Source organism: Trifolium pratense, linkage group LG1 (assembly GCF_020283565.1).
Source record: "Trifolium pratense cultivar HEN17-A07 linkage group LG1, ARS_RC_1.1, whole genome shotgun sequence".
NCBI classification, from domain to species: Eukaryota; Viridiplantae; Streptophyta; class Magnoliopsida; order Fabales; family Fabaceae; genus Trifolium; species Trifolium pratense.
This window is the reverse complement of record NC_060059.1, coordinates 10,744,158-10,770,028: the sequence shown is the minus strand read 5'-3', so window position 1 is coordinate 10,770,028 and position 25,871 is coordinate 10,744,158. Positions and strand designations below refer to the sequence as shown.

The following is a 25,871-nucleotide window of genomic DNA, read 5'->3' as shown; positions in this document are numbered from 1 at the left end:
TTAAAATTTATAAGTCAACATCTTATTAATTTGATAAGTCAACATCTTATTTAAGTGGTGACATGAAAATTTTTGTTGATGTGTTAAACCTGACGCTAAGAATGTATCGTACTTTGACCTATAAATTTTCTCCTTCTAAACTTCTAGTTATAACACGATGTAGTTGAAAATTTCGTTTTGTCCAAATGCATGAAAAGAGGAAAAAAAAGTGTATGGACTACCTATCCGAAAATAGATTCGGTCACTATTTGAGTGCAGGTGGCTTGCAATGCATGACTGCAAATCAAAACTCAAAAGTATACGATTAAATTTTTAAATGAGCAAGCAAGTTTATTTAGTTTGTGATAACAAAAGACATCAAAATGACATAAATAAGGACTACATAAGAATCATTAAAATGAAATTACAAACAAACAAAAACACAATTTTGTTCAATACTCTCAGCTACAATTTTTTGGAAGATACAAGAAGAGGTGAGGTGACCAACATTAAACGAAAATTACAACAAAAACTAAAAGAGAATAATAACAAAGGTTTAGAGAGAGAGAGAGAGAATCCACTGCATGCAAGTGCAGACTTAAGAACTCTGTGCCCCACTAATTTGCTGCTGACTGTAATCCTTAAGCTCACGCGCTTTGTTAATCAACCTATGACGCGCTGTGTCCAATTGATCAGCGCCAGGTGGATGATTACCAGTAACATACTTGTAGATCCACGCTAACACCGTGATCGCTGCCACACCGAATCCACCGGAAGCCAAAAATCCCAAGGTCAATAGTGCCACCGTGATCACGGTCGGCACTAGTACCGGACTGAATATCACGAACAATGGCGTGACAATGGTCAGACCGATAACTGTGCCGGTCGTCACCAAAGCAGAGAGGATCAAGAGTGATCCGCCTGCAGTGATGGCAGTGGCAGCCTTAGCAAGCTGAGTTGACTTGGCTGAAGATTGCTGTTGAGCAGTTGAGTTATAGAGTTGGTTGTTGTAGCCACCACGGAGAGGTTGGTAGTTTCCTGTCTCAGCCATGTTGTTAGGGTTTTGAAATGGAAATTGAGATGTGAGAGAGAAGAATTAAATGCAGTTGCATGGATTTGAGGGTAATGGAAATAATTATAAATGGTGAGTGGTGAAGGGTTGTGTGGCAACAGCTTAGGGTGGTGATTGGCACGTGTTGAGGTGGTTTTCATGCAAACCATGCATGCAAATATACCTTCATGATTCTCATGACACGTACCTTCATAACTTTCTTACATTTTATGGACACCTATAGCTTTCTATTTATTGTTTCTGAATCGCTTAGTTTGATTCGGAGTTAGTTTTAATATTAAGTGATTCTAGTCTCATCCGATTACAATTTTGAGAGTCGAATTTTAGTCCTCTATCAAATTTAACGTCAATCATTATTAGACCAATTAACTTACTATTTAATGCTAGCTATTTACTCAATAAGTTCATAGAATATTAATTGGAGTGGATGAGTTAATAATTGGTCTTCTCTTGTAAAAAGTGACCCATGTTATTTACCTAACTCAATTTTTTTTACTAAACCCAACTCAAATTTTAATAGCTCGTAACTCCCGTTAATCTATCCATTGTGTAAATAATCAAAAATCTTTTTCCTTGCTTCCATGGTGGTGTACATGTCGTTCAACAATTGGAAGATCTCTCACTTGCTTAGTAGATGGTTACTCGAGGTATCATTTCAGCGGACGCTCACTATTGTGTATCCGGATGTGGAGATGCCAAATTTACGTATCACTTATTTCTCACTTGCAGTTTCTTTGGTTCTCTCTAGCTTGGATTGGTTCTATGACGGTGGACACTACCAGCTTATTTGATCACTTTGTTAGTTCACTCAGTCAGTAGGTGGTCAGGGGCACATCGGTCCTTTTTGCAGCTCATTTGGCTCGCTTGTGTTTCAGTTATATGACACGAGAGGAATTACAGGTTGTTCAGGAACACAACTTCTTTAGTTCTTTGCATCAACTGTTGGACAAGGTCAAATTGTTTCCATATTGGTAGTTGAAGTCAACAAATGTTAGTTTAGTCTCAAATTTTCATTGTTGGTGATCGAATCGATTACTATGTATGGATTTTGACCGATTGTATTTCTCTGATGATCTTGTAAACCTTTGTAGTCTGATCTATTGGCGCACCTTATACCGAGAAAATCAATTGTTTGTTTCACTTTTATATCTTTTATATATATATATATATATATATATATATATATATATATATATATATATATATATATATATATATATATATATATATATATATATATATTTCATTTTGGCCTCTTCAAAAACAAAACAAAAAAACCCCAATAAAATTATTTTAGTTTAATGTGCATATTCATGAAGTTTGAATATGTCTGTTGGTTAATTTATTTTTGGAAATTTACAATATTATATCTTTTTTTTGAAGCAGTGCACAAATTAGTGACCGGTGATTAATATTTTTATTTTTTTATCACGATCTCTAAATTGGTCACTAAAATCGGTCTCTAAAATTGGTTTTTAAATCAGTATCTAAAAGCGGTCACTAAATCGGTCCCTAAATCAATCTCTAAAATTGGACTCTAAGTTGGTCTTTAAAACTAATCTCTAAAATTGGACTCTAAGTTGGTCTTTAAAACTAATCTCTATCGGTCGCCAAACCAGTCTCTAAAAATCGGCTGCTAATTTGGTCTCTGTGGGTTACCGACCAACAGTTTATCGACCGATATTTAAATTGGTCGCTAAATTGATCACTATATATAGACGAAGTTTTTAGTAGTGACAGCAGAATGAGGATCTCCGCCGAAATTATGAATTCGGCAAAAATGATGATGTAGGAAGAATATTTCCTAAAATGAAAAATAAGAACGGAGATAGAGAACATTTTAAATAGACAGATTTACATCTTTATCATAAACTACTTTTTTTTTTGTTTGTATATATCTGTGTGTAATTCGAAACCACCTACTTGGTCGTATTTCATTTATTTTATATAAAGGTGCATGCATGGCAACCACATGGATCAGGAAATCCACGCGTCATATTTGTGCTTGTAGAGTTGTAGTATAGTATTAGTACCTACTCTCTTCTGTGACTATATATTATTATAAACAAAAATTTCATTTTCAAATTTTTTTATTAATTGATTTATCTAATCTGATAAATTACATACATGAATTATTTAATGAATTTGAAAGTGTTTTTTTTTTTTACCATTAGTATTCAGTTTATCGTAAAGTCTAATTTAGTTCGAGGTCAAGTAATGATCGGTGAAAGTGCATATTTATTTATAATATAATAACAATAACCGAACAAAGTATTATATTTATGAGACCACTATATATCAACCACTAGTACTTTCAAAGCAAAGCATCAAACAAAAGATGTCTAGTTTTGAGGCTTTGAATGTTAACAATGATCATCAGATTCATGTGATCATGTTTCCATTCCTTGCATTTGGTCACATAAGTCCTTTTGTTCAATTATCCAACAAGCTATTCTCTAATGGAATTCACATCACATTCTTGTCAGCTTCATCAAATATTCATAGAATCAAAACAACTCTTAATCTCAATCCATCCATCAACATTATTCCACTTCAGTTCCCAAATGGCATAACCAGCACTGCTGAATTACCACCTGATTTGGCTGGAAATTTAATCCATGCACTTGACCTTACTCAACCTCAAATCAAGTCTCTTTTGTTAGAACTCAAACCACATTATATTTTCTTTGACTTTGCACAAAACTGGCTTCCAAAATTAGCTTCTGAAGTTGGTGTCAAATCTGTTCATTTCTCAGTTTACTCTGCTATATCAGATTCTTACATTACTGTTCCTTCAAGACTTGATGATATTGAAGGAAGAACCATCACTTTTGAAGATCTTAAGAAACCTCCAAAAGGGTATCCTCAAAAAAACAATATCTCCCTCAAGACCTTTGAAGCCATGGATTTCATGTTCTTGTTTACAAGATTTGGCGACGGTTTAACCGGTTATGAACGAGTTATGCAGAGTCTTAGTGAATGTTCCTATGTAGCTTTTAAATCATGTAAGGAAATTGAAGGACCTTATATAGATTACATTGAAAAACAGTTTGGAAAACAGGTTCTGTTAACTGGTCCATTAGTTCCAGAGCCATCAAAAGAAGTGTTAGAAGAAAAATGGTTAAAATGGTTGGATAATTTTCCATCTAAATCAGTCATATTTTGTTCATTTGGAAGTGAGACATTTCTAAATAATGAACAAATCAATGAACTATCAACTGGGTTGGAACTCACTGGTTTACCATTCATTTTGGTTCTAAACTTTCCATCAAACCTGTGTGCAAAAACTGAGTTGGAAAGAGCATTGCCAAAAGGGTTTATAGAAAGAGTGAAAGATAGAGGAATTGTTCACACTGGTTGGTTGCAACAACAGCTTATTCTGAAACACAATAGTGTTGGATGCTATGTTTGTCATGGTGGATTTAGTTCTGTGATTGAAGCTATAGTCAATGATTGTCAACTTGTGCTATTACCTTTGAAAGGTGACCAGTTTTTCAATTCTAAGCTTATTGCTAATGATTTGGAGGTAGGGATAGAGGTGAATAGGAAGGAAGAAGATGGATATTTTTATAAAGAGGATATTGTGAAAGCTTTGAAAATTATGATGGTGGATTATGAGAAAGAGCCAGGGAAAAGTATAAGAGAAAATCACATGAAATGGAGTAAGTTTATGTTAAATAAAGAAATTCAGAATAAATTTATCATTGATCTTGTTGAACAGTTGAAGTCTTTGGCTTAGTATTAATCCACTTTCTCATGATGGAAAATAAGGTCTTTTGTGCATGTATGTATTTCTTTTACCTTTTTAGTTTCAGGCTGCAGCACCTATTGTTGTTGTAAATTGTAATAAAACAAGTTGATGCATAAGAGTTTCAATATCATGTGTTAGTCATGGAGTCCTTGCTAACTTGATTTTAATGTTTATTCATGGAGTCCATGTTAAGTAGTTGATGGTAGTCCCATAAGGATTTGGATTTTCTGCTCTAGGACGCTGTAACAGATCAAGACCGTCGATTTGAATGGACAGCTGAGATCGTTTTTACCAATTTCAAGTGTTCAAATTACCTATATATCCGAATTTGTAACATTGATGTTAAAAGTCATTGATTAGATCTGCACTTGATCGAAACTAATTTTTAATCTGAATCAAATGAACCCCTCATCAAAATGGGAACTGAAAAACAAACCGCACTGAGACAAGAAAAAAACTGCATTCAAACGAAAAATCAAAACAAACAATGTCTCGCTAAGACAATGAAATCACAAAAAGAAATATGGGAAAAAAACACGTATATGTGGGAATCACTTATTTGACTAAACAAAAAAGAAAAAATGATTTGGAACGGTGATTTTAGACCAAAATTGACCTAAACCACCCTTTTTCCGTAAATCAAATAGAAGAAAAAATGAAGATGACTGGATTGAGGAGAAAAAATATTTGTTACCATATATTCCTTACTAGATTACTAGCAACATATATAAAACATTATGTTTATGTTTATTTTCGACTTAAAAATAAAATACATTAATAAATACATAGTAATAGTTCCTTAGTGGTCAGAAATTGAGAGTATTTTTCATAATGTGCACATGTGACATATCAACTAAAAAGAAAAGAAACAGAAAACTTTCATTGCAAAAAACGAAATGTCATGTTATAGACATTTCATATGTATGACGGGAAAATTTTGATTCAAAATGTCACGATTTTCTCTCATTCACGTATTCAGAATATTGGTAATCATTCAATTTTAATCGAACAATTCAAATAATGATATACTTTTAACTTTTATTTTTTGTTTTGAAATACTAAACTTAAAATTTAGATGGTTTGATTTTAATTAAATGATTATGAAAGGTCGACTGTATATGAATGTGGGAAAATGTTGATGGCAGGGCAAATATGATCCGTGTGAACAACTCAATTATTGGAGGGCAAGCAATAACCAATGTCCAATCAATATCAATACAAAGTTGCTTGTAAAAAATAAAAAAAATAAAAAATATCAATACAAAGTACATTCAACTGAAGCATCAGATTTGTGATGGTGATGCAATAGCTTTCCTTGAAACATAAAGATCCATACAATTTTTTACTAAATGAAGATCTATACAATTAATAATTGTACTCCCTCACGTATCAGATCACCACAAGAAAACAAGGGATTATTAAGCGTTAAAAGCCCTCAATAATGTATAAAATTCGTCACAAATGCAAGTATTATTGGCGGCTCAGGATCCTCAATAACAAACACTTACCACTTTTTGGATGAAGATATAAAATTTAAAAGTAAAAATTTTGAGAAGTGTGAAATTTAAGAGAGAAGTTAGAGAAAATTTAAAGAGACTGAAAGTGTAAAAATGAAGTGAAGTAGTATGAATATATAGAGGAGTTATAGAAGAAGTGAAGTAATATTATATTAATAGTCAAACTATCCGTTTTGATTCAAAATTCGAATCACTCATTATTGGCGGCCCTAACTCGCCAGAAAATGCATAACGGTCATGCAATACTGGCGGCCTGCAGCCGTCACAAATGTTGCCAGCTTTCCTTGCATTAATTTATTTGTTTATTTGTTCCAGGAGGCATTATTGGCGGCCTTGTCACTTATTGAGGGCTTAGAGCACTCAACAACCCTCAAATACATTATTGAGGATTTTTAGCACTCAATAAATTTGATCAATAAATTATGATTTTCTTGTAGTGGATTACAAATAAGAACCATTAAATGAAATCAACAAATTATCATATGGGGCAAAGAAAACAGAATTGAATAAATTGATATTAAGATGCAGAAGATAGATGAAACTAATCAATAACATAGATGCATATAATAAGACTACAATTAGAAAAATATATTAAAGAAAACAAAATTGTTAAAAGAGTTGTATCCTTTCAAGAATTAACATTGCATGGTTCCTTCAAATGCATCTAATAAATTTCCTTACCCTCCTCTTGACTTGGTGTTCAATGACTTGTGGGAATCAACCCTTTTAATTTCTTGTTGGAATATATTCGAATTACATTTCCATTTTAGATCTGTTTATTTAATAGGGTTTTTCTATTATGTGCAAATTTGCACATGTTAAGAAATTCAAAATAGTAAATTTATATTGAAACTTGTGCATTTTATATTAAATGTACTCCGTATAACTTTTTAATAGTAAGACTCAAATATTAACAGTTATCAAATTCTTTGAAGAGTTAATACAATAATATTTATCACTTCATTGTAATATAAGATATACCTTTTGAAGAAATGATTCCTGATACTATGCCTTCTGAAAACAGAATCTAGTGCTTTCTTCTACAACTTAGAGTATGCAGAAATCCTAGGTACTCAAAGTATAAAATGAAAACAATGAGATAGGGAAGTGTTTCTTACTATTTCGTCATAGTATAGGTAAAGAGTAAGACCAATGCAGGTAACAAAGAAACGAATCTTTTTCGACTATTCTCCATGATAAAATTATTTGAAGGTCATGAAAAGTCACAAGCTTGGTATAAGATAGATCAATGCAGATTAATAATTCAAGTATTCCACACTAATTTGTATGTTGGAATCTCTATAAAAAGGAATCACTAATCTTATAATGCTTCTCGAAATTAAAAGTAACAATTATATTTTTAAAATGACTTGCTCAGCCATGGTAGAAATTTCAAACAAGCATTCTTAATTGCACCATTATGTTTCTTGAAACAATCTTCTGAGAATTTACGTCTTCCATCTTATGAAGTTTCTCAAAGATATATTCGATTGTTACATCTAAGGTTATCAAAGTACACTAGTACACTACCATCATCTCAATTTATGAAAAATGCATATATATTTAATTTATAGGAACATCTAGGACATATATTCAATTTAAGGACATCAAGGAACATACATATATTCAATTCCACATTTAAGGCGCCAAGGGTCATCTCCACTTACATTTGAAGTTAAGAATAAGCATTCACATTGAAATTGCAGTCAGACCATCAATTTAGGGACATCGAGGGATATATACTCACCAAGAGCTTCACCAACATCTACTCCACAAAAAATGGCCATCCATTCTGTCTTTGAAAGCACAAATTGACCAAGTTCATCACGGATGCATATTCCAATGCCAAATTTATTTAAATTCGACGAAAATGATGCATCAATATTACATCTGAATAGCCCCGGAGTCGGCATTTTCCAATTAACAGCAGCAGAATCTGTCCGCGTTGCACCAGGCCCAGCCGTGGTAGCATTCTGCAAAGCACCATCCCGTATCAGACCTGAAGCAGTCGCAGGTTTTGCCTGCATCAGAACCTGAAGCAGTTGCAGGTTCTGCATGCATCAGACCTGAAATAGAACGCAGTCTCTGCGCTAAATTCAAGTAATTGATGAACACAGTTTTCGACTGTAAAGCTTGAGTCTAGCACTTGTTTCCATAGGTTGTTCTCAACTACCTTTGCAGTGGCAGCAGTGCATCCAGCTGTTGTAAGTACATCACAACTGAAGCTTTGTCTATTCCAAAGTGTAGTACTACCTGCAAAATGAAAGAATCATATAGTAATCTACAATTTGCATTAGAAGGCTCAAATATAGAATTTTGCATTCGAAGGCTTCAAAGGACATATAATCAATTTTGCATGTACGGTAACCAAAGCAAACTACCATCGTGACAATTTATCATTATTAAAAAAAACATCAGAGTCACTGTATCAAAAAGGGTCATCTCGACATGCATTTCAAATTATGAATAAGAATTCATAATGAAAATGCATTTAGGCCAACAATATAGGTTCATCGAGGCTCAAATATCAAATTTCGTATTTAGCCATCAAGGGACATATATTCAATTTTGCATCTTTGGTCACCACCAAAGGCATACTACCATCATCCCAATTTATCATTATGAAAAATTCATTTTTAAATAATACAAAGTCACAGTGGCAACGCAAGTTTTCTCAACTCTCCAATTTGTAGCTCTGGAATTTTTCCGGTAGGAGCTGCAATCGTGCGGTGGCAGTGAGTTGCCACTAAACCAAACAAGCACTAATTATTTGTTTGAATTTCACCCATTTTGTTTTCCTTAACTTCACTTCATTGCTTTCATCAGAAAAATCTAAGTTGTATGTACATTTTTTTTTTGACAAAAATCTAAGTTGTATATTGAAAAGATATAATGTTTAAAATACTTTATATAGAGTAACATTTCTCAACTTACAAACCGATTTTACAATGACGTCTAATATAAAAATCTAATATGTTATCCATTCGGATCACCGACCATATTATTCACGCACCAACCCGATTTTAACATGCCTTAATTAACTTGAACTTGTAGCAGCATCTCTCTGATGTATTCTCTTTTTCCTTCCACTGACACTGTTATTAGGCTTTGGATTTGCTTTACCAGCTTCCAAAGGAAAATTCAATATAGCTTTCTGACCTCTCATTCTGAAAGCTGCACAATCATAAGCCTTAGCAGCATCAATCTCATTGTTAAATGTTCCTAACCAAACCCTGCTTCCTTTCCTTGAAGGGTCACGAATCTCTGCAGCAAATTTACCCCATGGCCTTCTCCTCACTCCTCTGTAATGTTTCCCTCCATAACATCTTTGTTCCTTCTTCTCCAACACAATTGGTTCTGTGGAATTCGAGTTCTTGTTATGTGTTTCCTCAAAGGGTCTTTCTTCCTTCATGTTTTGTACCTTATCATGAGAACTGAAGTCAATGAATTTTGTATCAGCTTCAAAACTAAGGATTTCAAGAAAACTGTTTTGTTCTGAAAAGTATGAATCCAAATCAATTTCTGATGATGATGATGATGTGTATTCAAGTTTTACAGAACTGAGATTGGTCAAAAAGGTGTCTGATATATCCTCCAAAAGATGTTGGCTCAATAGTTTCAGACTTGAAGTTTCTTCTGATGTTGTCATCTTTATGAACTATGTAACTAATAATCTAATATGACTTAGGAGGTTGAATTTGAGATGAAATAAAACATGACCAACCAAGTTATATATATAAGAATATGTATAAACCTGTTATTTGAAAAGGGTCACAGTCTAATTCTCAGATAAGGGAAACATGATAATTGATGATGCTGTTGTTACTAAGCTAGTTGATGGAGTGGACCCTTATAGTAGCTTACACGGTTCACACTCTGAGGCAGTGTATCTTATCCAAATTGCATGGTTACATATTTGGATGTCCCACATTGAAGTAACATAGTCTTTAATTAGACACTCAACTTGGTCATTGACATTTAGCAGTAGAAATCAAACAAGAGGGGTGTCAAAAAGTTGTTTTTGGTTGTATCCAGCTGATGAATAATTGAATATACATAAGTTAGAAAAAGTGATTGTTTAATTGTGGTATGTTTGGGACCCCTACCTTCAACTTGTACCTATGCATTTAAAGACATTTATTATGATATATTACACAGATCACATCAAGGCAACATCTAGATGTATAATTCATAATCTTGTCAAGTGGTTTAGACAAAACCATCAAAGGAGAAAACAAAAGTCAAGTTGTTAGTCTTTCCCCCTCCAAACAATTGAAAAATATAGTATATATCTTCTGAATTCTGATATTTTTAATTATATGTATGATACTTTTTTTATATTTTATTTTCTATTATCTGATATTTGTCTGTGAAAACATTTGATGTTAATTTTACTATTTATTTTACAATATTTTTATACTCCATCTTGACTTAAATATAAGCAAAGAAACAAATTTATGTTTGATTGAATTAAAATGTACAGTGGAGTTTAAGGTTTCTTCAGCCACAGGTGGAAGATCCTATTACTTAATGGAGGATTTGAGGATAAGACTGCAATAACTAAAAACCTGTGTATTTACCAGAGTTCATAGTAGCTAATCTCATTCGTCGATTAAAAATTAATTACATCCTATGGCTGCAAAGGGCAGGTACACTTGTATATATAATTTAAGCAACAAAAAAATCTGATAGTTTACAGGCATAGTTGAACACATATCATGCCTGTATATAAATCTATCATATTCTAATTTTCCCAACTAAAAAATTAAAAACAACAGGAAGCATGGCTAATCAATGCGCAGATACAGTTAATGCAGATTATTAAACCAAGATTAGACAGAAGCAATATTCATCTTATTTGTATCTTTGATTTACTCTTTGTCAACTCTTTGTTGGTCAGAGGCAACAAAACTTGGTTGATTTGTGGATTCAAGAAGTCTAGCCCACATCCTATCTGTCAGCTTCACTGTATTTGGTCTCTCTGTTACACGCTGCAACAAGATGTTTTGTGATCAGCTAGTATACTACAAAATTTATGGACAAAAACAAAGAAAAGTATAATGAGAACGGCAACGGCTTTATCCACTGTAGATGTACACTCAAGATTCGTATATATTTTCTGGTTAAAAAGAAGAAAAAAAAAAACTGCTTATGTAGAAGACTGCCATATTGAAGAAAAACATAGCAGAAGGTTGTTCTAAGCATCCTGGTAGGTAATAGGAAAGATTCATTAACAAAAAGAGGAAAAAAATCCAAGCTAATCCTATCCCTTATCCTCTGAGGTTTATGTGTTTGGAATAGCTTGTTTTTTAATGATGCACCTGAATGCAGATCAGGACGCCGTGCAACTTATCAAATGGCTTAATGCAATAGCTATTTCATATCCTCTACACAAACCCTTCGCGTTCATTCTAAGAAGCTTTTTCATTGGATTATAGTTCTATACTACATAGAAACTAATAACCAGTAGCTTGTTTAGTAAAGCACAAAGAGAAGACATTTTAGTTAGAATATCTAAACGTTGTTGACTGAATATAAAAACACATTCAGAAAATAATTAGAACAAAAAAATGAGGTTGTTTGAACTAGACTTCACGGACCATAATTTTTAGTCACAGAAGTAATTTATTTGAATATGAACATGAGAAAATGAAATGAACTACTTACAGCGATTGGGAGATAAGCATGTCTACTGTTCACAGGCCCAACTGTGAAGCCAGAATATCCTGCCATAGCTCCATGAACAGAACTATGAGCAAGAAGAGTGCAGTAAATGTTGTCCGATGCATTACTTGGAATAGCTCGAATCATGTATGTAGGATCTATGAAAGTAACACAAACAAAACATTTATATTTAAAGTTTAATAAATTTCAAGATTTCAATAGAGAAGAAAAGTGAAAAGATATTAAAGGAATGACTTAATAAATATACCAAGATTACATTTAAGTAATCAATCAAATCTAAAAGTTAACTTGGGTAAAAATAAATTATAAAAACAAAATAATTTTACTTTAAAATTTCAAGCTTAACTGTTTTTTGTGTTGAGTTTCTTGGAATTAGTTAAAAAAGACAATCAGAAAATAATTTGAAACTTATCATGTGTGTGTGTGTCATTCCCATCTGATTCAGTAATAATTAGATTTTCAACTGGATACATTTTCATGAGTACTCATTATTAAAGATAAAGCTATTGAAAGTGGAAGGCAACAGTCATTTAAGTAATGTACCATAATTAAAACAAATACAATAGGACTTAATAAACTCACGAACATACCTATATATTTCATATTTACCGCCATCTTTGAAAATTTTGTGAAATGATCCTGTCACAAGTAGGTTGTATATTAAGAAACAAAATTAATAGCTTAAAGGATGACAAAAATCATGCTCTTCTGGAGAAATAAAAATTAATGCTCATCCAAACGAGAAGATTGTTGCATTTGTTTGTACCAAATATCACTCAGTCAAGGACATGTCCAAAGTCATACTGCTTTCATACACATTCACCATTCCTATTCCTCTCTTTGAAAGTATATCGCTATTGACTGTCATTTCACTTTCTTTGGTACTATGAGAAAGAACAAATCAGAAAACTGAACTAGACTAAGAAGACAGATTGAGATAATTGTTAGTCTACATCAATAAATTTCCTGTCTCAAAGCAATCTCACACAAGTTTTATGATTAAAAAACACATCACAATAAAAAAACAAGAAAATTAATTTAGCAAGAAAATTTCACAAGATTATAATTGATGTTTAACATATAGAACTGATCTATTAGTAAGTTGACTAATATTAGCATAAGTGTGGTTCTAGAAACAAATGCATGAATTAAAAGCTCTCTGTGATGTATACAATTCCAAATAACACATTTTTAACAAGTGTGGAAAATACAAGGAAGAGAAGTAAAGATAATGCATTCTACCTTGATCTTATGAGATAACCATGGACCAACATCAAGAAGTAGCTTGTTCCCTGATGCATCCTTCTCATTTACTGCATGCACTTCTGAAGCAATGTATTCCTGGCCAGCTCCTTCTGCTACCACAATAACTAAATGTCCATTTTCTTTTAACCTCTGTTCAATAAACTCAAAAAGCCCACCTCTTCCTTCCAAATAAAAGGGAGACTCGGGAATCAAGCAGCAATCCTGTTACAATTCTTGCTATATTAGTAGGCAGTCCTTTTCTCTCTTGAGAAAATCAATAAAAGAAGAGGTCCGAGGGGACTCTTGCAACGAAATAAATCAATTAAATACATAATTACTGAACAAAAGAAAATGCAATTTCATACTACCAAAAGAAGAACTACAATTTCATACTACCAAAAGAAAATGCAAAAGAAAATGCATATGATATATCAACATAGTAAATCTCTCCAATCCTTTAATCTCTCAGAAGAACTACAATTTCATACTACCAAAAGAAGCATCGGTTCATCAAACACCCATCAATATCAAGAGGAAAAAAAAAAACCTAATAATTTCTACGATCGGTTGAATCCTTACCACATCTCGACTTGCCAAAGTTGCATACATGGCAATGAAACCTGCAGATGGAAGCTGGTAAAGTATTTTTCTGAAAAGAGAAACAGGATGCTTAAAGATCTAATATCAATATTTTGTTTGTCATAAAAGGCTCCCATTCTATGTCATTTCAATGAAAAAAATTATTTGGAAAAACTAGAATTTGAAATAAACAAAAAAAGAAAAAATACAAAATGAAGAATTTGTTGAGCACTGCTTACCGCTGTATCTTCCCATTAGCTTAACAATTCCAATTCCATTTTCAACACTATTAACCTCCACATGTGCAGCGTTAATAGCTCTCTGGGCTTCTTCCACAGCAGTATCAAATCCAAAAGATTTGTCTATCACCTAGAGGCAGACATGCAAAATCTAACAAAAAGTTCTTTCTGTCCATGTTTTGGTTATATATTTATCTATATTAGTCATATACTATACAGACAAAGTTTTTGACAAAAAAATTCTATAGAATTTCAAATGGCTTAGTTTTTTAAGGAAAAAAAAAAACTTGGATCTATATTTCTATAGAATTTTTTGTGTCTTCCTTTTGTTATGTATTCTGAAATGAAGGTTTGCTAGGTTGGATAGCAATCATATGTGCTAGTCATTGCCATGAATTAAATGATTTCAAAGACGTGGGAGAAAGCCTGTGAGCACAAACTGTAAACCACATTTGCACCACCGATGTTTGCAGCCAAAAATTAGAAATATTTAAATTGATATCTTCCTCAAAAATTGTCAGCATTGTTCTCTAAGAGAATGAGAAGATCAATTTTATCTTGCCAAAACAACTCCAAAATCATCAGAAATATTATCAATTCATACTCGCAAAATACAGCCCAATTTGTTTGTCATGAACGTTACTTCTCCCCACAGAGAATAAAAACGGGATGATTATGCAATGAAAAAAAAAACCAAATAAACAAAGGAATGCCATTAGTGATTTAAAATTTCCATGTGAGCACAAGTTTAGAACAGATTACAGCTAAGAAACTTACAGCAATATCATTATCAATTGTCTTCGGAATCCCAGCCACAGCCACTTGAAGACGACGTTTTTCAACTTCCTTCATCAAAAGATGAAAATATTACATTATTCCATAATACAACTACAGAATGGACTTGTTGAAGACCATAAATTTCTTGACAGGAATCGATTACCTCATAAATGAGTGCAGCTCCTTTTTGGGTACCATCACCTCCAATAATGTATACCTAACATGCGCAAATCATATTTCTCATTGGTTGTCCCTAGTCTATTAAGCACCTAAAGCAACAAAATTTAATAAAATTTAACAATTAACTTACCTGATTTATTCCTCGGTCCTCAATGTTATCTACTATCTTCTGGGTATCATGTCCTCCACGAGATGTACGAAGAAATGTTCCCCCAAGTTTATGGATGTCATTAACCACTTTAGTTGTCAATCTCTTAGTATTTTTCGAATAAAACCCTTTATATCCTTCCTGAATAAGTTCCAGGAGCAACATAGTGAATAATAAGAACTCAAGAAACTAATGAAAAAAAATAAGAACTAAAGAAATAAGCATAGAAGAAATTGAGAATCAGCGCTCACGGATGGGTTATAATATTCAAAACCCTACAATATACCCAGAGAGTCTTCTGGTTATTTGAGATCAATTGAGTTATACTAATAGGTGTTAATTTATATGTTGGTTATGGTTTATATCAACACAGCCTTTTCTTCTCAATGTGCCCATCATAATATTCCTGACAAAAAGACAATTATATTTACTAATGAAAATAACCTATAGTTTCCTAACTCGAGAAATTAAAGGTTTTCTAGCAAAAATCATGTAATGCTAGCAGTTGAGATTCCACGTTGATTAGAGGTACAATTAAAGTATTCCTTACAAGGCTTGGACAATCTTCACCCCTTATGCTAGCTTTTGATATCTAGTTAGGCTCAATCCAAATTCTACAATGATATCAAAGCCTAACATAGATTTATTATTAAGCCCACCCACATTTGCCTGCGATCTTAGATGACAAATCTTGGGAGTGAAGGGATGTGTTGAGATCCCGCGTTGAGTCAAGATATAGCAAAATAATCCTTATAACATATAAAACTTGGTAATCCTCATCCCTTAAGCTAGCTTTTGGGGTGGAGTTACACTAGGCCCAAATTGTAAAACTAGTTAATGAATGTTTTGTGGGTTCGCTCCTTTACTATATTATTATAAATTATAATTGCTTACGAGGATTTTGTATCCTACTTTCTCTTTATATTTTTCTCTTCACCTTAAAAGAGTTCTGTATTAATTCTTCAATCAACAAAAATAAGGAAAAGGAGTGTTGTATTTTAATAGATAGCCAGAAAATTGTAATATCACAAAACAAAACTAACCTCAATCCCAAGTATATCTTCAACACCATACATGTTTTTCAAGCCACATACAATTTCCCTGATCACTGTATTAATTCCAGGGCATAATCCTCCACAAGTCACTATGCAAGCACGTACTTCTTCTGGCTTGAAGTAAACCTAATATTAGAAAGCAACATCAGCTTCTAAATATTACAAATTGACAGAATTTTCTATGTTTTATACCTTTTCTCGAGGTCCAGCACGGCGAAAATGAATTCCTCTAGGACTATCTTTCTGAATAACAATCTGGACATGAAACATCGTTAGAAATATATAGTTAATATCAAAGAGAGAGACGTATATCATTCAGAAAATAAAATAATTTCACAGACAAAGGAGAAGATTGGGCCACTCACAGTTTGTGCAACCACATCTTCTGGACTTACAAAAGTATTCCTGAAAGTATAAACCAATTTAAAGAAAAGTTCATAATAAAATAATTTAAAGAAATAAAAAGTTCGGGAACCGGAAGAAATCAGTTATTAAGCTTCGAATATACAGTGCAAAATCACAAACAGTTTTAAAACAAATTGCAAGGAAGTAGATTTACTTGACAATGGAATAAGCTTGGCGCTCTTGCAATGGGTTTGGATACGACTGCAAAAGAGGAATTAAAGGAGTAACTATCAGAAATGACCAATATCATATGGTCAGAAGAAGAGGAAAAACAGCATATATATCTTTCTTGGAATTGGAAAGAAATAGAAGTACATACATGAGGACAAAACATCCTCTTGACACGACTAAAAAGACAAAAACAGTATAATCAAACACACAAATATGTCAAAAACTCTATTTTCGTTCCTCATTAATATGTCAACTATAAATTTGGTCCCTTAATAGTTAACTTATGCAATGGTGCCCATTAATCAAATATGCAACCAAAGTACATGCATTATGACAAAACATCCTCTTGACACCACTAAGAAGACAAAAACAGTATAATCAAACACACAACATTGAAGAGCCATCCAACCCCTTCACCGAATGGACAAAAACCCAGCTGGTCAAAAATTCTATTTGTGTCCCTCAATCACTATCATTTAATATATGTCAACTATCAAATTGGTCCCTTACTAGTTAACATATGCAATGAGGCTTATTAATCCAATACGCACTGACTTGCAAACAAAATTTACCTTAAAAACCTATGATGTAAGACTATTAATCAAATGACAAAAGTAACGAAAATTATCAGCAACTCAGCAATCACTATCATTATTCATGTAAAAACCTATGATGTAAAACTATAGAATTAAAATCCAACCATGTCCCATAAGTCCTAGCTCAACTGGCAAAAATGCCGAAATTGTTAGGCCGGACGTCTTGACCCGGGTTCGGGAAAAAAAATCAAACCATACACACTATGACCTTGTGAAAACAAGAATTGCATCGAAAGTATCTTAAATCCCCAAATCCATCAAGCAGTATTGGGCTTGATGCGTGGATATAAACGGTGGTAGCCCAATAGTAGAAACTTGGTCGCACAGGTGGCCTAAACGGATCATGGAGAGGCTCTTATAGAATTTCGGGTTAGACCTAACTCCACCCTTCAAAACTGGCTTATAAGGTGAGAATTTCTTGCCTTATAAACATATTTTCATATATCACAATCAATGTGTGACTTTTAACAATTAACAACTCATTATTGCACATTTAATTTAATTCAATCAAGCCGAGTAACACAACATAATATTATTGCATTTCAACTCATTATTGCATTAACAATTATGTTGTGTTAATTAAGTTGTGTTAATTAAGGTACAATTATGTTGTGTTAATTAAGGTACAATGCATTTCAACTCATTATTGCACATTTACTCGGCTTGATTGAATTAAATTAAATGTGCAATAATGAGTTGTTAATTGTTAAGAGTCCCACATTGATTGTGATATATGAAAACAAATATTATGTTGTGTTAATTAAGGTACAATGCATTTCAACTCATTATGTTGTCTTAATGAATTGAAATTCATTGTACCTATTAACACAACACAATATTAAATAATTATTTTTTTTTGGCACAAATTATACCTTTCCAACACCTTAATGCCCAACTTAGGTTACAAGCGTAAGTGTAGCTCAAATGGTAGCTAGCAGAGACATTATTGGAGTGGTCGGGGCTCCTTGACCAAAAAAAATGCATTGTTCAAATAATGCCTATGATTATTGATAAAACATATTTGGTCAAAAATGCATTGTTCAAATAATGCCTATGATTATTGATAAAACATATTGAAAACGAGAAAATGTAAAAGAGCAATAGTTATAAAGTACCGGCAAATCGGGAAGGAAATTGGTAAGGTGTGGAACGTCTTCGAGGACAAAACTGTCATTTTGAGATTGATTGGAAACTCGAACAGGTGTGAGTGGGAGATTGTTTTGGCGGGAAAACGAGGATGGTGGTGGCGAGTTCCGGAGAAAGAGTGTTCTGCGGTGAGGAAGATGATGGGATCGCAACAGTTGAAGAGAGTTTGGATGGAGGAGAGAGAGAGAAAACGGATGATGATAGGTTTTAGAGAGAGAAGCACAGGAAGAAGAGGAGAGATCCATTTTACTGCTTTGGGAGCGGAATCTCTTTGCGACAAATACAAGAAATTAATTCAGTTGGTTCATGTTCATCAACTCTGTACAACTCAGAATAAAATAAATAAAGAGACCAATTTAGATATTTATTTCAACATTTAAGTTGTCCTATAGTAATTGTTTAAATGTAAAAAAATCATTAAACAACCAACTTATTATCCATGAATTTTTTTTTTTTGAAGCAATTATCCATGAATTTAGAGACATGATTAATCATTATTTTTAAATTATTTTTAAATCTAGGATTTTTAGGATTTATTGAGAATTTGGAGATTTTAATTTTTGTGGTTAGAAGATTCAGGTGAAACATAAAATAGATAGGTATATTTGAATAGACATTTTTTTTTATTCAAAGAACTTGATGAAATTCAAGGAAGATGATGAAAATGTTAATATTTTTTTTGGATTTCTTTATTTTTCAATAAAAATATATTTTAAAAAATTAAACCATCTTATTTTTTTAATAAAAATGAGAAAAGGGGTTTATATGTGGGCGTTATAATACATAAAGGACATAAAATAAAATATAAAATAAAAAAAACCTCAAATGTTACAAATAAGATAAAATTACCCTAGTATAATACATGCTCATACAACAAGGTGGCTGAGACAGCCTTTTGAATTTTTCCAAATGCATGACAAAAGGTTTCACCAAGAGAAACTCCCCGCAACATAGCATTGCTCTATTTCCCCTATGGAAAATGTATTCATCAGCATATCCTACCCAACAAGAGAGACTGTCATGGAATTTGAATTTACATCTGCAGGTTTTTATAATATCTTAAACCTCAGATACACTTATCTACCAGATGCAGAGACAAAGATAAAGATAGCTTGCCCATATTTACCATAAAAGTTTTTAGTCCCATGTAAGCATCATTCATCTGAGCTGTATTCACTAGATTCTGGTAATAAGGGTACAGCAGCACAACAGAATGTGTCCTTATCCTTAAGAAGTAGACAACTGCCATCAGAATTCCATTTCAGGTCTATAATCGAAAATTGTGGTAGAGGTACATGAACACAAAAGGCACCCGATGGAGTCCACATGTACAAGTGTGTACTTCCGGTGCAAAAAACAAGGCGAGTGCATGTTGGGTCCCAAGCTGCCACTCTGATAGGGTCCTTTTGCACTAAGATTGCAGTCAGCTCAAGTTGTCGAATATTCCATACCCAAAGTACTGTAGGCATACTGTCGTTGCGAGTACATATGTATTGGCTATCATTGCTCCATGACGAAAAGCCTGCAACAAAAATGAGTTCGGTCATACACGGTCCAAGAACCATCATGCAAAGCTAGCGAAAGAAGGAATTGAGCAAGTCCAGAGGCAACAGAATGATTTTGTCTGTCTAGATAGTTGAAAAGAAACTGATATGGTACAAAACACATAACCATCAAAGTGATATTGCAGAAACCAAGGCATCATTGTTAAAGAATCCGAAGAACTAAAGAGTCAATCCAAGGACAGTAACTTGCAATTGAAAGTTATGGATAGAGACTCTGATGTTAAAATCCCAGAAAAGGGAAAATTAGAAACCGCCAGTGAATTTACATTTCATAATTGATGGCACTGCCTTGAGAGTTGAAACCATGTTAGGTCCTCAAGGTGGAAAAGAGGAAAGAGAGAAACTGATGTGATATTAACAATACCGTTGGAGATTATAAGGTATCCACTAAAACATGAAAGGTCGTATCAGTATTACCAGTCACTTGAATTGAAAATCGTTTGCATCCAGATATGCTCTGGTCCTCAGGAAGGGAATCACTACTTCATACTACTATATTTGTCTATTTTTTCGTGGTTCTATTTGTGCTCATATTCACTCAACGCAAAAATCAAATACACCAGAAAACAATTTCTTCGTATTTACCGTGCAAATAATGGAATTAAGAACCCTGGCCTTTGCTTCTATGTGATCACTACATTACATTATGTAACAAGGAAAGACATAATTTGAAGTATTAAAACATTAGAGGAAGCACAGCTTACCGATTCCTTGTTTGGGGTTAGGTTTCTCGGCAGGAGGCTTCTGAAATGGTAAATTGATTGGAACTTCCATAACTTCATACCTAACTCTAAAGGGTCGTTCTGGAGAATCTGGTTAGAGAAAGAAAAATAAGAAAATAAGGATTGTACTGGAAAATTATAAACCAGTTATACATGTGAAACTTTTTACTGCCAAGACAAGTCAACAAAACAGCGTAGTTGTAAAAAAAAAAAAAAAAAAAAAACCCACATCAATTATGCTTACCATCATTCCCTTGAGAAAAATCATCACTCAAACATAGTTCTGACATATCAAGTTGCAGAGGCTCATCTACTTCCTGCAATTTCAAGGGCATGGTGAATAAAGTTTCATACACTGCAACACCATCAACAATAAAAGTGTCAAAAAGGAATACTTTGAAAACAGCGGCATAACAAGGACCACGGACTGCATATGGGTGCATAAACTCTGCAAATGTCTTCCAAGTTAAATGATGCAGGACTCGCAGCATCTGGTCATAACTGCCCACTGCCAGATACTGACCACAGGGAGACCACGACACACTTTTAACTCCTAATCCGCTTTCATATGCTTGATACTTGAAAAGACACCTTCCGTCTGGAGAATAGATTAGAACCTAAGTATCAAACAAAAATGACTAGGTTTTTAGCATTACTTGCTAACATTAACTTTATAGCATGACCAGCAGTCTATTAAAAACAAAAAAAACAAAAAGGCTATAAACAACACAAAGTAGACATACAGAACACATGCATGACATGTTGAATAATTTGATATATGTGATGCCATACATGAAATTTTCTCTATAATGCATGCGATTCTGTCTATAGAATAGATTAGTGAACACATTATATATTTAAACTTCCTTCCTTACCCCTGTCTATCGACTTATCCTCTTTCCTTCCCCTGTCTAGAAACTTGCCTGGCAGAACTTACCACAACCAAATGCAGGCCACGTCAGAAAAGCTTAAGCTTTATACGATTGTTAAGGGTCTAGAAAACTATTACGAATATATCAGTAATCAGTTTAATGTGATTTCAGAGTTTGATTGGAGAGACGGATGACAATAGATTAGTGGACTATGAGCTGTTAATACTTAAAACACATTGTAAATAATCCACCCATGACATTCCTATTTCCTATACTATCTCCATCTCTCTATTTGCCTCTTCAAAATATTCTCTTCTCTCTGGTATCAAAGTGGAATAATCCACCGTGACACAAAAAAAAAAAAAATCACAATTTCAACCACTGAGTTGTATCTCCTCTTTCAGTTAAGAAACAAAAGCAATTTATGTAATTTCAGATTTTTTCCCCATGTCGATCATTCATTGTTATCAAATAGCAGCCATGGATTGCAATGGCGGAATTTTTGCCAACCTCGATGCCACGGCATTTTATGGTGGAAATGAGAGCTTAAAATATTTGCCCTCCCGCAGTTGTCCACCATATGCACTCAATAACACTGTTATCACACGATTAGTCATTGTTCTTGCATTTAGGATTGGATGCTAACATTTTCTTTAGAGGTGATTTGAATTTGATTAAAGGTTATTTTGATTTTGATATGGTGGCTTAAGATGATCCCCCTAATGTTTTAAATAGTGTGACATGGTAAGTTGCAATTACCTTATCCAATCATGAAGTAAGGAAACAACAATGTAATTAGACACTGACCAGATACAGGCTTTAGGTAGTGAGGTACAGGGTAGATAGTGTTTGTTTCACAATATAGTATGCATGACAATTGTATTTTTCTTAGGTTTTGTTTGGATTGTTGGAAGGAATGAAAAGAAGCACAACAAAATGACACAAGTTGCCAATATTTGAATTGCTTAAAATAGGATAGAATGGACCTGAGGGGAATATATTCCATGAATGGAATATAAGATTAATTTACTTTGTATAAAAGCAATGATATAGGTATAGCTTTTACCATTTCGCCCACTTCCCAAACAATGGAATGAAAGCATTCTTTTGTTCCATCATAAAATGTCCAAACGATGGTATGATATTTTTATCCATTCCATAGCCAGTTTGAATTGTCAATTTTTTTCCTTAAATTAACATACTACTTAAATTTGTTGAATATTTTGAATCACAACTCTTTTTACTAAATCTCACAAGTAAAGAGGGCTACGAAAGAAAAACAAAAAGGTGGCAGTTACCTTGTAATCAAGTGGTGAATCCCATATCACTATAGAACTATCATCAGGTGACCATTCGACATCAGCCAAGTCTAGAGTATCAACAGCAAACATGCCCATTATTTCCCATGTGTGACAAGATAACAAATTTATATAGTCCTTGCAATCACGCCTTGTACAAATCGCTGCAAATTTTCCATCTCTTGTGAAGGAAACACCCTTGGAAGCATGCTTTGGAAGCTGCAAATGCACACAAGCTGTGTTTACCAATGACCAAACTGTTAAACGCAACTGAAAATCTGATGTGGTAAGTATGTGACGGCTATCTGGGCTCCATCTAGCATATGCAATACCGGCAGGACCTTCATCTATCTTGCATGTCCACTCTGGCTGGGTCAGTGACCAAGCCTGTATCATTGGCTTTTTATAGAGACCACAAAGAATGTACTCAGAATCACGGGCCCATTCAATATAGCTAATCTTGTCCAAGCATGAAAACAATTGCACAACCTGCATAAGCCAGAAAGAATGATTCAAAACCGCAAACTAGAAGCAGATATTTGGAATCACTCAGATGGAATATGTGCACAAACCAAAGTATATAATTCACATCTAGCACGTTAAAACCTAGAGACTTAAGTTCAAAATACATTCTTGTATTCTTTTATGTGAAGTGTTCAGGTCAAGAAAAAATGTCATACACGCCCACAAATACAATTGTATATGTTGACACATAGAAAGAAAATGAGAAACACTGAAGAATTAAATTAACAATTAACTGAGCAGGTCACGGTTTTAGACGTCTGAAAATTTAGCAATACATAAACCGAAAGGGAAAATGACATGCTATAAGTGTTCTAAGTTGGTATATTTAAATTTCAACAAACACGCTTTATATCCCAACAAAGCTTTGCCCAGTATTCAGAACTGCTGACCATTCATTCTGTTTTGGATTTCGGATTTGAGGAGTGTGAATCATAACAATAAATGGTTCACAACCTCAGAAATTATTGCCTCAAATCAATCTATTTCCAATGGATTTTAGTGTCACCATTCCTAAGCCCGAATTTTCCGAGACTATCTATCTTCACTTAAATTTCCTGTTTACAACATTATCCGGCTTCATGTGGCCACTATAAACTCTGTTACATCTTACAAATACAAAAATCCTGAAACATTGGTTTCAATTTTCACATTTTACAATATAGCTACCTACTTAGCTAGTATCTGGTTGAGTTCTCAATCAAAAATTGAATTTCATTACTTGTTACATATATAGAAATAATCAAAGCATTTTAATTTTTTGCAAATCTAATTATCAAACTTTGTTTCCCTAAATAAAATACTAAAATGTGTGTATAAAATGAATTAGTGAGGAAAAAGGGATTCATTGATATGATTCTGAACATCTCAAAAAACTGAAAATGTAACAGTAATCAGAAATTGGGTAACCTAAAAGTGTCTCAAAAAACGTAATTTGGAGAAATGAAAAGCACATTTGCACGCACAGCGGAAAAATTGATGAAATAATCTGAAAGGGAGCTTAATAACTAACCTTAAAAGAGAAGGTGTCACGAATGACGAGGCGATAATCGACGGCGACGGCTAAGAAACGAGCATTGGGAGAGAAAGAAGAAGGACCAGTTTGCTTGTAAGATTCAGTGAACTCCATCAATTCAATTCAATTCAAGTTTCAAAAGATAATAGTAACCACCACCACCGTCCACACTCGTGATGGGGCAGAACGTGGTGGTTCAATTCAAGAAGAGACAGAGAGTAGATCTGGAATGGTGGAACCTTTTTGTTTCATTCTTTTCATACAACAAACAAACATTTTCAAATTCTTCCAAATTCCAATGGGACCGTTAAATCTTCCTAATTAAATTTGGATACACATTTAGATTGTGTTTAATTTCAAATTTTAGAGGATTTTATTTTTGTTTTTTTGGTATACTTAGTGCTTAATTTTATTTTGGAAAATATTAAATAGTGTCCTCGGGTACTGGTTAAGTCAAAATGGAAATTTTATTCGTAAATTGTGCCTTCAATGTCTTAAAGATATTAAAAGTTATATCTCTCATCGTTAATTTTGTCATTTTTTTAGTATGCTTAACTAGTGCTCGGAAACACTGTTTAGCATGACTTTTTTTTTAATGTGAATAAACGAATGTACCGGCGTTCGAATCTCGATCCTGTATATTATTACATGTAATGTTTTTATTAACTTATTTATACTCACGTAGAGAGAGAATTTATAATTCTAAAATAAACATTACATGTATATTATTACATGTAATTGTTTTATTAGCTGATTGTATAATAATCAGATTGGAGATGTCAAGTAAATTTACATCCACATATAAGAGCAGTTCGTACATAAAATAAATAGTCAATTTTCAACATTAAAATATATTTTTCAATTACATTTATAGAAATCGTAAACTGAAGTTCAATTTCGTAAAGAGTTGTTGTATTATTGGAGTTTTTTTTTTTTTATTATTGGAGTTGAAAATTGCTAAATGTTATACCAAAGAAAATAAAAGTCGTTAAAATCATAGTATGATAGGGGCCTACAAAAAGGAGTTTTTTTTTTCCCAATTTAGTTAGACCATTGAAAATTCTTTAAATTCATAAAAACAGAAAAGAAAAAAAAAACTTTGAATATGAACTTTTCATAAATTATTTTAAAATAATTTTCAACATCTTTATTTATTTTATTGTTTTCACCATCAGTATCCGATCCACAACACCTAATCTGGTTCGGGGATCAGTTCTGACATTAAGTAGTTTCAGCTTCCTTTTGATCGCAGTTGCGGAGAATTGAACCGTGGTGATCCCTACCAAATTCAGTGTTAATCACCACTGGACCAACTATCTATCGGAAATTTTC

At 33.2% G+C, this 25,871-nt stretch overlaps 6 protein-coding genes across 8 annotated transcripts; 1 reads left to right on the top strand and 5 right to left on the bottom strand.

Annotated features, from left to right (window-relative positions):
- Positions 1–365: 365 nt before the first annotated feature.
- Positions 366–1,039, bottom strand: LOC123913344 (oleosin Ara h 11.0102-like). Its single transcript, XM_045964087.1, has one exon. The coding sequence runs from the start codon at positions 1,028–1,030 to the stop codon at positions 578–580; it is 453 nt and encodes a 150-aa protein (XP_045820043.1). The 5' UTR covers positions 1,031–1,039; the 3' UTR covers positions 366–577.
- Positions 1,040–3,364: 2,325 nt separating this feature from the next.
- Positions 3,365–4,933, top strand: LOC123913265 (UDP-glycosyltransferase 79A6-like). Its single transcript, XM_045963988.1, has one exon. The coding sequence runs from the start codon at positions 3,390–3,392 to the stop codon at positions 4,788–4,790; it is 1,401 nt and encodes a 466-aa protein (XP_045819944.1). The 5' UTR covers positions 3,365–3,389; the 3' UTR covers positions 4,791–4,933.
- A 2,728-nt stretch (positions 4,934–7,661) lies between these two features.
- On the bottom strand, positions 7,662–8,812 carry LOC123913200. Its single transcript, XM_045963867.1, has 2 exons — positions 8,353–8,812; positions 7,662–8,318 (listed from the first exon to the last, which is right to left on the bottom strand). The coding sequence occupies exons 1-2, from the start codon at positions 8,378–8,380 to the stop codon at positions 8,026–8,028; spliced, it is 321 nt and encodes a 106-aa protein (XP_045819823.1). The 5' UTR covers positions 8,381–8,812; the 3' UTR covers positions 7,662–8,025.
- A 391-nt stretch (positions 8,813–9,203) lies between these two features.
- LOC123913118 (ethylene-responsive transcription factor ERF107-like) lies at positions 9,204–10,220 on the bottom strand. The gene has a single exon (XM_045963757.1). It carries the CDS (start codon positions 9,966–9,968, stop codon positions 9,357–9,359), a length of 612 nt encoding a protein of 203 aa, XP_045819713.1. The 5' UTR covers positions 9,969–10,220; the 3' UTR covers positions 9,204–9,356.
- A 640-nt stretch (positions 10,221–10,860) lies between these two features.
- LOC123912974 (ATP-dependent 6-phosphofructokinase 4, chloroplastic-like) lies at positions 10,861–18,902 on the bottom strand. 2 transcript variants are annotated; one of them, XM_045963604.1, is made up of 14 exons: positions 18,515–18,902; positions 16,787–16,833; positions 16,593–16,632; positions 16,420–16,482; positions 16,216–16,353; positions 15,155–15,313; positions 15,008–15,061; positions 14,845–14,913; positions 14,068–14,197; positions 13,829–13,869; positions 13,247–13,471; positions 12,595–12,643; positions 11,987–12,141; positions 10,861–11,310 (listed from the first exon to the last, which is right to left on the bottom strand). In XM_045963604.1, exons 1-14 carry the CDS (start codon positions 18,788–18,790, stop codon positions 11,191–11,193), a joined length of 1,566 nt encoding a protein of 521 aa, XP_045819560.1. In that variant the 5' UTR covers positions 18,791–18,902; the 3' UTR covers positions 10,861–11,190. The 2 variants fall into 2 exon arrangements, with proteins under 2 accessions (XP_045819560.1, XP_045819611.1); XM_045963655.1 differs by lacking the exons at positions 10,861–11,310; positions 11,987–12,141; positions 12,595–12,643 and adding an exon at positions 12,655–12,888 and having other exon boundaries at positions 18,515–18,875.
- Positions 18,903–19,371: 469 nt separating this feature from the next.
- Positions 19,372–24,862, bottom strand: LOC123912830 (WD repeat-containing protein WRAP73). Of its 2 annotated transcripts, XM_045963507.1 has the most exons (7): positions 24,733–24,862; positions 24,537–24,654; positions 23,003–23,491; positions 21,228–21,449; positions 21,077–21,149; positions 20,815–20,922; positions 19,372–20,067 (listed from the first exon to the last, which is right to left on the bottom strand). In XM_045963507.1, the coding sequence occupies exons 2-7, from the start codon at positions 24,651–24,653 to the stop codon at positions 19,700–19,702; spliced, it is 1,377 nt and encodes a 458-aa protein (XP_045819463.1). In that variant the 5' UTR covers position 24,654; positions 24,733–24,862; the 3' UTR covers positions 19,372–19,699. The 2 variants fall into 2 exon arrangements, with proteins under 2 accessions (XP_045819463.1, XP_045819391.1); XM_045963435.1 differs by having other exon boundaries at positions 21,077–21,449; positions 24,537–24,839.
- Positions 24,863–25,871: the final 1,009 nt, after the last annotated feature.

Bases quoted from the DNA above. Each gene is read 5' to 3' on its own strand.
- LOC123913344 (XM_045964087.1), bottom strand. From the start codon at position 1,030: ATGGCTGAGACAGGAAACTACCAACCTCTCCGTGGTGGCTACAACAAC.
- LOC123913265 (XM_045963988.1), top strand. From the start codon at position 3,390: ATGTCTAGTTTTGAGGCTTTGAATGTTAACAATGATCATCAGATTCAT.
- LOC123913200 (XM_045963867.1), bottom strand. From the start codon at position 8,380: ATGCATGCAGAACCTGCAACTGCTTCAG. The intron at 8,319-8,352 runs GTTCTGATGCAG...CGACTGCTTCAG, and splicing joins AGAACCTGCAACTGCTTCAG to GTCTGATACGGGATGGTGCT.
- LOC123913118 (XM_045963757.1), bottom strand. From the start codon at position 9,968: ATGACAACATCAGAAGAAACTTCAAGTCTGAAACTATTGAGCCAACAT.
- LOC123912974 (XM_045963604.1), bottom strand. From the start codon at position 18,790: ATGGATCTCTCCTCTTCTTCCTGTGCTTCTCTCTCTAAAACCTATCAT. The intron at 16,483-16,592 runs GTGAGTGGCCCA...TTTCATGTCCAG, and splicing joins AAGATGTGGTTGCACAAACT to ATTGTTATTCAGAAAGATAG. The intron at 15,314-16,215 runs GTTAGTTTTGTT...GAACTTATTCAG, and splicing joins AAGATATACTTGGGATTGAG to GAAGGATATAAAGGGTTTTA.
- LOC123912830 (XM_045963435.1), bottom strand. From the start codon at position 24,653: ATGGAGTTCACTGAATCTTACAAGCAAACTGGTCCTTCTTCTTTCTCT. The intron at 23,492-24,536 runs GTTAGTTATTAA...TGGCTTATGCAG, and splicing joins GTGACACCTTCTCTTTTAAG to GTTGTGCAATTGTTTTCATG. The intron at 20,068-20,814 runs GTAAGCTGTGCT...TTTTTGTTGCAG, and splicing joins TAACCCCAAACAAGGAATCG to GCTTTTCGTCATGGAGCAAT.